Genomic DNA, 13,565 nt, shown 5'->3' with positions numbered 1-13,565 from the left:
AAGACATTTTGCATATCAAATAAATCACCAACAGATTGAAATGATAATCCACAGAGTGGAAAAATATGTAGCCAATTGTCCCTCAGATAAAGACTCCTTTCTAGAACATATAAAGAATTGAAAAACAATCAGTCCCCCCAAAACTCAAAGAGCCAATCCAAAAATGGGCAACTGAGATGAATATACACTTCTCAGATGAAGCGATACAAATAGCAATTAAATATATTGAGTAATGTTCAACATCAGTAGTCATTCAAGAAATGCAAATTAAAACAACACTAAGATTCCATCCCACCTCAGAAAGAATAGCTATCATCAAGAAATCAACCAGCAACAAATGGTAGTGAGACTGTGGGGAAGGAGGAAACTTTCTCCACTGTTGGTGGGAGTGCATCCTGGTGCAACCACTGTGGAAATCAGGATGGTGACTCCTCAAAAAGCTAGGATTAGAGGTCACATTGTACTCAGCTATCCCCATTCTGGGTATCTTCCCAAAGGAATTAAAAACATCATACTAAAGAGATATATCAGCACCCACATTTAAAGCAGCATCACTTGTAACAGCCAGTATTGCTAATAACCAAAATGCCAATCAACTGAGGAATGGATTAAAAATATATGGTATTCTTATTCAATGGACTACTACTCAGCCATAAAGAATGATAAACTTGAAACTTTTTAGGTAAATAGATGCAAATTGAGACCATTTTTTTTGAAACCATATTAATAAGTGAAATACACCAGACTCACATGTGTGAACATCATATTGTGCCCCTGGTGTGAGAAACTGAAAGGGAAATTAAGGTCTAGAACTTGCAGTAGATATTGTGAAATTGGGAGAAATTTTCAATAGGAAAAAAGAACTAGGATGCAAGAAAAGGGAAAGGATGGGAGGGACAATGGAAAGAAATGCAAGTCAGTTATATTATTATGTCTCTTAGTTCATTAAACTAAAAGAAGGTTTGTGCTAATATCTATTGGGGAAATTATAATGTCCATATCTTTTCTTAAAAAATAAAAAAGTAATAAAAATGATACAGAATTTCAAAACAACATGGTAGGTGTCTGTGGTGGATTGACCACTGGTGGTCAACTTATAACCCCATCTGAACTGAGTAAGCGTGGTGCTGGGTGTGGGAGGCCCACCTGATGATTGTTGCCTGCAGCATAAGAGGCAAGGCTGTCGGGAGCTGGTAGAAGCTGTAAGAAGTTGTTGGTTGTTTTGGAGGAGCTTGTCATGCTGGCTTCCCTGATGAACTTGGCTGTTTTCATTCTCTGAGGAGCTCGGGACCCCGTTGACACTAAGAATATCTTTGGTTCACTTTGGGGGAGCTCTGGTCCTTACTTTGAGAATCACTTCCTGGTTCCAGAGGGGAAGGGGGTGAACTGCCAGTCTTCCGGAGAAGCATGCTGCTTTGGCTACCCTAATGGGAACTTGACTATCTTGATCACTGGAGGAGCTCAGGACCTCACTGTTGCTGAGGATGGCTGTCGTACCTTTTGGGGGTGCTCTGGTTCTTCTGAGCATCACTTCCTGGCTCCAGTGGAGATCCTTCAGCTTGCTAGCACAGATCCTTCATCCTGATGGCACAGACTTCCTAGATTCTACCACTCACCTTTGGGCCTTCACAGTGCAGATCTGTGAAATAAGCCTGCATGAGATATTGTTATGGGCTCTGGGCCTCCAGTTGGACTTGCAGGACACATTGTTATGGGCTTTAGGTCTTCAGCTGGAGCCAAGCAGGACATTTCTGTGGAGTCCAGGCCCTCAGCTAATTTCCTTGTTCTTGGCATGTGGATAGATTTCCTGCACTCTCTTGTATATCATTCTTTGGGTGACTATTATAAACATTCTTACAAAGTGCATAAGATTATTATATAGTTCCCTGTATCATGTTGTTCCCCCTTGCAAAATAAACCCCAAACCAATACAGTGTTGTATAAGGTCTTTTTCTGTGGGTGGTGACAAGTCCTGAGAACAATGTGTGGCAGATGAAAAGAAAAACAAGAGAGGCAAAGCTATGGGATGAGGGCCTACAGCCTCCAGGACTGAAGCCTCGGTTATATATATTTTGTTAGCCTTTTATTGGGATTCAAACATTAAGCAGCAAAGGAAAATGGGAAGAATTATTAATAGGATTAGTGAGGACAGTACAGCTAATTATCACAGGAACTGGACTTTGACTTAGCTAGCCATCATGTTATCAATCCTTTGGACATATCTCAGTAAAGCATCTAGTGTTGTCACAGCAGCTTTCCACGGGGGCTAAGGCCCTGCTATCATTTCTTTTTACACTAATGCTTTTGCTAGACTTCCTCCAGAATCAAACAATCATACGGCTTGGTCAGGCTCAAAGGCCCAAATGGCTAATACATTGAAGGATAAACAATGGAATGTCTTTCTCCACATCCAGGGAATTAACAATGGTTATTACATTGCATATTGTTATCCTCAGAGTAGTTGCTCTGATTACCAGGTACAGATATTCAAAATTGATCAAAGGATATGAGCATGAAGCATTCCTTTCAACAAACTAACAAAAATTGATAGTACAATTATCTTAGTTATGTTGTGTGTGTATATATATATTTAAAAATATAATATGTAATTTAAACATACCATATTCAATGTATTAATTATTATTTTCCTATCATTTTGTTATAAAATTTTGTCAGTGTTTTTCATAAAAAACAAATAAAATCATATAGTTTCTTATTTGTAGTTCTTTTTTCCTTCCTCTTAAAATCTCCTTATCTATCTTCCTCCTCCTTTTCCTCCTCATGCTCATAGTATTCATCATCAGATTCAGTTTCTTTCTTCTTTTTGATTTGAGCCTACAACACTTTGAGATCTCATAATATGTAGTATCACAATTAATACTTTTGCTATAATTTAAGCCTCCATACAATTATAAAGGGAGTATCACATTAATTAGTTTGTACTTCTAATTGTACTTATATACCAGACTTATCTATTTTGCATTTGTTTAGTAATATCTTACTGCCATATCACATCTGAATTTTTCATATTTATTTTGAATTAAGCATGTCTTTGGAAAACAAAAGTGAATAAAATGTGAGAATTGCCCTTCAATTTGACAGTCTCTATTTAACTGGATAATTTATTCTATTTAAACTTTTGTGCCAACATTCTTCCTTTGTATACACTATTTATATTTTGCTTTGCACTTTGAGAAAACTCTTAAATTGTTTTCCATGATTTTTTTGTCATTAATTTGTAAGTGCTTGAGTAATTCTACAATATTCCCTCTAGTTTGGTGTGAGGAACTTTCTCCAGTTCTATTTGGTCATGTAACAAAGAATTAAATAACTCATTCTTGGAGACAGTTATATAGCTCAGCAGCTCAGCACCTGCCTGGAAAGTGAAAGGTCCTGAGTTCAATTCCTGGTATGGGCCCCCAAAATAATAATAAATAAATAAATCATTCTGAACTAGATATATATACTTATCGCCTCAAGAATTTTGACCTCTGAACTTTTAGCTTTCTTCTGATAATGTTCTCCAGTTTCTAGTTTTTCTGTGCTGGTCTATATCTTCTTTAGAATACAAAATATGTTTTCTAATGTATATATGATATGAAACACATATCAAATTAATACCAGGAAAATGATGAGATCTTATTACATGAAAAGATCATTAATGCCTCTCTCAGACATGACTGATTAGTAGAAACAATTTTGGGAAAAACAAACATTAACATTAGGCAAGAGAAAGAGATCATGAACAAACTTGAATAGTCAATTTTATATTTATCTAGTCCTGCCTTATATTAAAGAGGCTTTTCCCAGTGACTATGCTTTTCGTCTTTGTCAAAGATAAGATGGTTGAGTGCATTTGATGCTGCTCCTGCGTCTTCTAAGGTGTTTCATTGATCCTCAGGTATGATCAACATTACTGGTCACTTAAGAGATGAAATCTTCTGGAGGGGCCCTGGACATTGGAAACCTCAGTGAGCTGCCTGGGAACCTGGATCCTCTGGCCCTGCCCCCTCCCCCCACCTTCTGGAGTGTTCTTGGACATGGGAGGCCTCCGTGGTCTGCCTGGGGACACAGATCATCCAGCCCGACCTCCCACTGCCACCTTCTGGAGGGGCCTTGGGCTCAGGAAGCCTTGGTGATCTGCCTGGTTGACTGGATACTCTGGCCCAGCCCCTGCCACCACCACAGGAGAGCTTTGGACTCAGGAAGCATGGGTGAGCTGTCTGTGTGCCCAGGTCCTCTGGCTCCACCCACTGCTGCCATCTCAGGAACAAACCAAATCCCTGTAAACCTAGGGATATTTGAAAATGACAAAAAGGAGAAGTGAAATGCAACCCCAGTCAAACACACCATGTAGAATAAGTCCATGAAACATCAACATGGAAGAACGTGGAAGTCACACACCTGAAATCTCTGAAATGATAGCACCTGAGGTAAAGAACCAACTACATCAGGCTACAGAGGAAATCAGATCAGAAATAAGTGCTCGGGTAAAAAAAGAAGGGCAAGCATAATGAAAGAATTGCTGGGCATATCAAAAGAAGATATAGATAAAAAATGAAGGAGCACAAAAATGATGGAAATGAATAAAGAGTAGAGGAAAGAATTAGAATGCATGAAACAGATTCAAAGAGACATTCAGGAAATTAAAAATTCCATTGCAAGCTGGAAGAACTGCTTGAATGAATTGGAAAATAGACTCTCAGACCTTGAAGACAGTAATGCAGCTAATGATCATGAAAGAAAAGATCTCTTAAAAGTAACATAGGTGCAGTAAATAAGAATTCAACAACTACAAAATGCAAAGAAAATCAATATAAGACTGATAGATGTTAACAAAAGAGCAGGAGACAATATGAGTGCAGCAGAAATGGCAGAAAATTTCCCCATCAGGGACAAAAACATTATAAACACCTAAGTGTGGCATACAGAACCCCAATTAGCCATAACCAAAATAAATCTCCACCACCCAGACACATAATAATTAAGATCCAAGAAATTGAGCAAAAGAACAGGATATTAAAAGCTGTTAGATAAAAGAAACAGATCACCTATGAAGGAAAGCCCATCAGAATCATGGCAGACTTCTCAGCACAGACCATCAAGTCAAGAAGAGCTTAGAGTGAAGTATTTCAGGTCTGGATAGAAAATGACTTCCAACCCAGATTACTGTACCCTGCAAAGCTATCTTTCAAAATTCATGAAGAAATAAGATACTTCCATGACAAAGATCAATTGAAGAAATTCATGATTGCCAAACCAATCTGACAAAGAGTACAGAAAGATATTCTACAAAGAGATAAAAATGATCACAATCTCAAGACCCACAGTAGAAAAGAACTACCAAGTGAGGTAAGCACTTAAACAGAGGGGGAAAGTACAGAACCAACAGTGGGAAAATAATATGACAAGGATAAATAATGCATATAATTAATAACCATTAATGTAAATGGCCTCAATTCACCAATCAAGAAAATAGACTGGTAGAGTGGATGAAAAAATAAAATCCAACAATATGTTGCATACAAGAAACGCATTTTACTCAAAGGGAAATCCATAGACTGAAAGTCAAAGGATGGAAAACAATACTCCATGTGACAGGAACTCAGAAAAAAGCAGGAGTATCTATTCTGTTTGCAGACAATGTGAACCTCAAAGCAACAATGATCAAAAGAGATAAAGAAGTCACTATATTCTTGTGAAGGGAAAACTGCAAGAGGAAGCATTAACAATCATAAATATATATGCACCAAATGTAGGAGCACCAAATTTTATCAGGCAAATTTTAACAGACATGAAAAATCAAGTAAGTACTAACACAGTTCTAACAGGGGATTTTAACGACCCATTGTCACAAAGAGGTAGATCCATTAGACAAGAAATCAGCACAGAAATAACAGAACTAAACAAAGGTGTGAACTAATGGGCTTAGTAGACCTTTCCAGAGCATTCATCCAGCAACATTAAATACACATACTTAGCAGCTGCATATGGGACATTCTCTAAAGTAGACCACATGGTACCACATAGAACATGCTTAAGTAAATGCAAAGGCATTGAAATTATTCCATGCATATTATCAGACAGTAGTGCAATGAAACTGGAAATAAATGATAAAAGAAATTACAAAAGCTCCACAAACACATGGAAATTAAATAACACCCTCTTGAACAACCAATGGGTCACAGAAGAAATAAAAGTAGAAATTAAACACTATTTACCGTGAAAGAAAAATGCTGATACAAACTACCAGAAACTGTGGGATGCACTGAAAGCAGTCCTCAGAGGGAAATTTATAACAGTGGATTCCCATATCAGGAAAACAGAATGAATACAAATAAACAACCTTATGTTACACCTCAAACTTCTAGAAAAAGAAGAGCAAGTTAATCCCAAAGACTGAAGAAGGGAGGAAATTATAAAGATCAGAACAGGAAGTTAAGGCGATCAAAACTAAGAAAACAACACAAAGAATTAATGACATAAAGAGGTGGTTATGGGGCTGGGGATTTAGCTCAGTGGGCAAAAGTGCCTGCCTGGCAAGCGCAGGGTCGTGAGTTCAGTTCCCGGTACTGGAGAAAAACCAAAATAAATAAATAAATAAATAAAGAGGTGGTTCTTTGAAAAAATAAATAAATTTGATAAACCACTAGCCAACCTTGTCAAAAAAAGGAAAGAAAAAACTCAAATCCATGCAAAAAAGAATGAAAGGGTTGATGTCAATACAGCTATTGTAGAAATTCAGAAGATCATCAATACTTATTTTGAAAATCTTTACTCTCATTGGATGGAAAACACAGAAAAAATGGAAAGATTTCTAGATACATATGAATTACCAAAATTGAATGAAGAAGATATAAACATCTTGAATAACCCAACATCAGCCAATGAAATTGAAAATGTGACAAAAAACCTACCAACAAAAAAGTACAGGTCCTGATGGATTCACAGTTGAATTCTACAAGAAATTTAGAGAAGATTTAATATCAATTCTTCTCAAACTCTTTAAAGAAATAGAAGGGGAAGCAATTCTCTCAAACTCATTCCTGGAGGCAAGTATTATCCTGATACCAAAACCAGAAAAGGAACTAGCATAAAGAGAGCTATAGGCCAATCTCACTAATGAACATAGATGCAAGAATTGTCAATAAAATACTAGCTAATAGCATCCAGCAAATCATCAAGAAGATAGTACACCATGACCAAGTTGGATTCATCTGAAAAATGCAGGGATGGTTCAATATACACAAATCAGTCAATGTAATACACCATATCAACAGAGGTAAAGACAAAAATCACATGATGATCTCAATAGATGCACAAAGAGCTTTTGATAAATTCCAACACTTATTCATGATAAAAACCTTACAGAAAATTGGTATAGATGGAGTTTACCTCAATCTGAACAAAGCCATTGATGACAAACCAAGAACCAATATCATGCTAAATGGACAAAAACTGAAAGCTTTCACTTTAATGTCAGGAACAAGACAAGGATGTCCACTGTCACCACTTCTATTCAGTATAGTTCTGGAGACACTAGCAGAGCAATTAGACCAGAGAGAAAAATAAAATGAATAAAGATAGGAAAGGAAGAAATGAAATTATCTTTATGCACAGATAACATGATACTCCACATAGAAGACCCCAAGAACTCTACCGAAAGACTCCTACCATTGATCAGCAAATTCAGTAGCATAGCTGGATACAAAGTCAGTGATCAAAAATCAATAGCATTCCTATACACAAACAACCATACTGATAGAGAAATAAGGGAAACCATACCATTCACAATAGCATCTAAAAATTGAAATAATTAGGAATCAATCTAACAAAAGAATAAAAGATCTATAAGGTGAAAATTACACTACTCTGAAAAGAGAGATTGAAGAGGATTGGAAAGAATGGAAAGATATTCCTTGCTCATGGATAGGAAGAAACAACATTGTGAAAATGACCGTACTCCCAAAATTGTTATACACATTCATTGCAATTTGAATAAAAATATCATTGGTATACCTCACAGACCTACAGAAAATATTCCTAAAATTTATCTGGAACCAAGAGAGACCCAGAATAGCAAAAGCAATCCTGGGCAACAAAAGCAAGGCAGGAGGCATCACAATCCCTTATTTGAAATTATATGACAAAGCTGCTGTGATAAAATCAGCATCTCATTGGCACAAAAAGCAGACCTGAAGATCAGTGGAACAGTCTGGAAGATGTAGACACAGCCACAACCATACTCAGCCACCTTGTCTTTGACAAAGGGGCCAAACATGCTCACTGGAAGAAAGATAAGCTCTTTAATAAATGGTGCTAGAGAAACTGGATTTCCACATGCTGAAGAGTAAAACTAGACCCAAATCTATCACCATGCACCAAAATACAGTCAAAATGGCTTAAAGATTCAAATAGTAAAACAGAAAAACTAGATATATTGGAAGAGAAAGTAGGTGGAAGTCTTGAAGACAAAAAGGTAGGTAGAGAGTTCATGAACAAAAACCAAACTGCGCAGAAAATATTTCAAAGAACCAACAACTGAATTTTATCTTAGTGAAAAGTTTTTGAACATCAAATGACATCACCAACAGGGTGAAAATGAAACCCATGAATTGAGAAAAAATGTTAGCCAACTGTCCCTCAGACAAAGGACTCTTGTCTAGAACATATAAAGAATTTTAAAAAATTAGGCCCCCAAAATTCAAAGCCCCAGTCCAAAAATGGACATCTGACATGAATATACACTTCTCACATGAAGAAATGCAAATGGAAATGAATACATGAAAAAAATGTTCAACATCGTTAGTCATTTGAGAAATGCAAATTAAAACAATATGGAGATTCCCTGTTACTCCAGAAAAAATGGCTATCAAGTAATCAACTCATAACAAATGCTGGAGGGGCTGTGGGGAAAAACGAACCCTTCTCCACTGTTGGTGGGAGTGTTGACTGGTGCAACCACTGTGGAAACCAGGCTGGAGACTCCTCAGTAAACTAGGATTAGAGGTCTGTTTCAACTCAGCTGTTCCCCTTGTGGGTATTTTTCCAGAAGAACTGCAAACATCATACCACAAAGATTTATATGTGCACCCGTGTTTATAGCATCACAATTTTTCATAGCGAAATCTTGAAATCAACCCAAATGTCTGTCAACTGAGGGATGGATTAAAAAGATGTGGTATTTTTATCAAATGGAGTTTTACTCAACTATAAAGAAAGATAAACTGGAGGCTTTTATAGGTAAATTGATCAACTCATTAGTGAAATAAATCAGATTCACATGTGTAAACATCATATTTCCTCCCTAGTATAGTAACCTGAAAGAGTAAATAAAATCTGAAAAGTACAATAGATACTGTGAAAGAGATAAGAAACTGCTCAAATACGAAGGAGCAACTAGGATGGTGGCAGAGAGAGGAAAAAGGAAGAAGGAAGAGGGAAAAATATGAATATAAACAGGATAGCTAGGATAATTGTACAATAATAATAATACCTGTTGGTTTATTGAAAGGAACTGTTAATGTGTAATTGTTTCATCAGTCTTGCATGCCTATATCTGGTGATATGTGCAACCATTTTGAAGATGACATTATGTAATATAACAACCATTGTTAATATCCTATCACCGTGTTTTGGAATTCTGTACCATTTTTATTGTTCTCTATGCTGTTTCATTTATGTATTTGTTTTTATTATTTTGCTTTTTAAATAAAAAACGTTTATATGTATATATAAGGATAGGGGGAATAGGCGTATTTCTGATGGCTGTGGTTTGTCGAACAGAACAGTCAGTGCTTAGAATTTTCTTCTTTCTTGACCAATTTTGCACACTTGAATTTGGTAATCAGAATGAGTGATCTGAAAATAACAGAATAAGAACCATCGTTGAACTTCTACTCTCTTGTATGGTGAAGCTTTGCACCATTTCCAATATTTTTTTTATTTTTATTTATTTACGTTTTACTTGTTACTATCTTTGATTATTTGATCAATCTTACATTCTTGTGTCTAGTGGACTGAGCAACTTCATTGACAATAATCATATGTAATATAGCAACCCTTGTAAATTTCTATCACTTTGTTTTGAGGATATGTATCATTTTGGTTCTTTTTGTGTTGTTTTGATTTTGTCTTCCTTGTGGTTTTGTCATTTTTTAAATAATTAAAATAAAATGGGTATTATAAAATGGGTATTATCAAGAAATTAACCAATAATAAATGCTGGAGAGGCTGTGAGGAGAAAGGAACACTTTTGCACTGTTGGTGGGAGTTTAGACTGGTACGTCCACTGTGGAAATCCATGAGAGCAGTCCTCAATAAACTGGGATTAGAGATCCCACTTGATACAACAATTCCACTTCTGGATATCTATGAAGAATAGTTGAAAACACCATGCCAGACTGATAAATGCAAACTCGTGTTTATGGCAGCAAACTTTGTAATAGTAAATCTTCAAAACCACTAAAATGATCATCAAGTGAGGAATGGATATTTTATGCAATGGAGTACTACTCAGACATAAAGAAGGAAAAATTTGAGACATTTGTAGGTAAATTTAAGCACTTTGAAGACATACTCTTCAGTGAAATAAATTAGAATCACAAATATAAGTACTGCATGTATCACATCTGTATGAGATACTAAATGTGCAAAAAAAAAAAAGGAAAATGTATGAAAGATAAGTGGATGCAATGTGACAGCGCACTCAAAAGTGAAATGAATCAGACCCACATATATAAGCGTCATATTGTCTCCTCGGTGTGAGAAACTGAAACAACAAATAAATTCTAAAATATCCAGCAGATATTATGAAATGAGAAGAAATTGTTTGAAAGGAAAAAGGAGCTAGGATGGGTGAAAGGGGAAAGGAAAACAGGAAAAAGGGAAACATGCCAGTCATCATAGTATTTGTGTCTCTGAGTTCACTAAAAAGAAAAGTTCATGGTAATATCAATTGCAGAAATTTTTACATGCATATCTTTATCCTGAGCAACTACTTTAAAGATAACAACATGTAATGTATTAACAACTGTTAATCTCCTGTGCTTTTGTTATGAATTTTTCTTTTACTTTTTTTATTTTTTTGTTTTTTTTCCAGTACCTGGAATTGAACTCATGACCTCGGGCTTACCAGGCAGGCCCTATTCTTTTACTTTTTTTGCATAAAATAAAAAAAAATATTGTGAAACAGGAAGAAATTCTTCATAGAAAAGGGAACTAGGAAGTGGAGAGTGGGGAAGGGAAGGAAGGGAAAAAGAGTCCATACTCTTAAATGAAATACATGGACACACGTGTTTAAATATCATATTGTCTTGCTAGTGGGAGAAACTGAAAGGGTAAATAATGAACAAAACATATAATAGATACTGAGAAAGTGGAAGAAATATATTCAAATGAGAAGGGAAACAAAAGATTGGGCAGAAGAAAGAAAGGAAAGAAACAAAACGAAAAGAGTAGAAGAAAGAAATGGAAAAAAGCTTTTGTGAATAAGGGGAGGAAGAGGGGCTGAAGGGAGGAAGGGGTTTCAGGAGGAAATTAGGATGTGTAAAAGGGGAAAGGAAAAAAGGGCAAAAAGAATAAGTATCATGTACAGGTAAACTTCCTCTAATGAATGTGAACATTCTGTATATCTAAAATGTACCAGTAAAATTAATTTCAAAATTGGGGAGGGGGAGAGAGACAGAGACAGGGACAGAGAAAGAAAATGACAGACAGAGATGAGTCTTTTTATATGGGGTGAAAAGTACTATCCTTAATGTTTCATCTTCTTCCTCGTCTACAGACCTTGGGAAGATACAGTTCACCAAAATGAGAGCAAGGATTGCCTATTTCATGCTCATCTCTACCACAGAAGGCTCAGGACTACCCTCGGCTTACCAGCTACTGGCAAAGACTGAAAGACAGCCAGGAAAGAAAAGCCTTGAGGAGAGCTCGTTGGTGAGCTTGTGAGCACTTAAGACAGACGCACAATCACAGAGGTGTCACACACCGTTGATAAGGTGGTGCATGTGTAAGTCACCTCCAATTATTCCTGAATTTCAAGCAAGGGAAACATGAGGAAAGTTGTCGGGGCAGACTTGAGCCTTTGGGGCTGCTGGACACCCAGGTATAGCATGATAGATCCTGGGGCTGGTTCTACATGTGCTGATCCACTTATCCACATGTCTACCCTTTCATTATGAAATCTTGGAATCAAGAAATGTGAATTGTTCATTTTCATTGTTTTTATTACTGTCTAATTTACCTAGCATTGAGGAAACTCATCATTCTCTTTAGAATATCTTGTGAAACATTTAGTGGTATGACACTGAACCCGCTGGTCTAATTTGGAAGACTGGATATCTTAATGGTACTCTGCCAAATACCAGGATGTAAACTCCATGGACAGACATTTGACATCCTTTATTATAACTATTTTCATTGTTTACCACACCAAATTTTATATGTATTTTCTTGGAGTTATGCTGGGCCATATCTTTCTTTCCTGCTTTCCTTTCTGCTTGCTTTTTTGTATTATGCACGCTATTGTTTTTATTTTTCATTATTTTAATTTCAGGTTCATCGCTGGTGTATCAGACAGCAGCTTAGTGCACACAGTGACTGTGCAACTTGAACACTGGCTGTCACCATCACTCATCATTGCACAGGAAAATAGGCGGAATTTCTGCCTGAACGTCCTTATTTATGAGAGAAAATAATCTGAACACTAAATGTATCAATCCATGTAGACACCCTGGAACTGATGTGTATGGCCTCTGCCTATATATGAACTCTTCTTATCCTGATTCACACCCTCACAGGCAGCAGGGGACATGCATGTGAACTGGTATTTTCTACACAGGGGCACACGTGAGTGCTCTGCCCAGTGAAGGCATAGCAGATCCACCAAGGACTAGAGTTTTGGGTCTTCAAGATGCAGCAGCAGAGGCCCCAGCACATCTTCCATGCAACTTGGGAGTCTGGGGTGGGCAGGAAAGAACCACTGTCTTCAATGGTGTTGGCCAAGGAGGGCACTCTGTCCAGGCCTTCTTCCAGATGATGTTCCAGGGAGTGCAGAAGAGTATTTCTGATGGAACGTTCTCCTCTGTTGTGTTACACACTGAAAGCCACAATGTCCAATATTTTTTGGCTGACCTTGAGGATTTTCACACTATTTCAAGAGAAATCTCATATTAAGTCCTCTAGTGCAATCTATTGAGTAACACCTCTAATGGTATCCATGCTGATGGTTTACTGACAAATACTGAGGAGCAAATCTGCCCAAGAGTAGCTGGCCCCTGGGATGTTGCTATCAGTGGAACTGGATTAAATCGTGGTGGCTCTAGGCAGAGAAAATGATACTCAATCATAATTTCTGTCTTCTGTTTTTCTCTAACATACCAGACCTCAGGTGTAGAGCCTGGAGGACAATGGTGGAAAACTTCTCCAGGGAAATGGAGCAGGCACGGGTGACAGGGGCCAGGGCAGCAGAGTGTCCACCTGAGCAAGAAGTAATGTCGTGATGAAACACGCACATAATATATTTATTTACCTGGCTGTCACTGCAAGTTTCCTCTTCACTC

The 13,565-nt window shown here is 37.1% G+C and overlaps 1 protein-coding gene across 1 annotated transcript in view; it reads left to right on the top strand.

Moving 5' to 3' along the window:
* LOC106147163 (vomeronasal type-2 receptor 116-like) overlaps positions 1-13,565 on the top strand; it is a 47,319-nt gene that overhangs the window by 6,058 nt on the left and 27,696 nt on the right. The window contains exon 2 of the mRNA XM_013507205.1: positions 11,786-11,940. Coding sequence (XP_013362659.1) covers positions 11,786-11,940 — 155 coding nt within the window. The remainder of the gene's footprint in view (positions 1-11,785; positions 11,941-13,565) is intronic.

Source organism: Chinchilla lanigera, unplaced genomic scaffold (genome assembly GCF_000276665.1).
Source record: "Chinchilla lanigera isolate Chin_1 unplaced genomic scaffold, ChiLan1.0 scaffold00123, whole genome shotgun sequence".
Taxonomy (NCBI): Eukaryota; Metazoa; Chordata; class Mammalia; order Rodentia; family Chinchillidae; genus Chinchilla; species Chinchilla lanigera.
The sequence above is the reverse complement of the archived record's forward strand: the minus strand, read 5'-3'. Positions and strand labels throughout refer to the sequence as shown.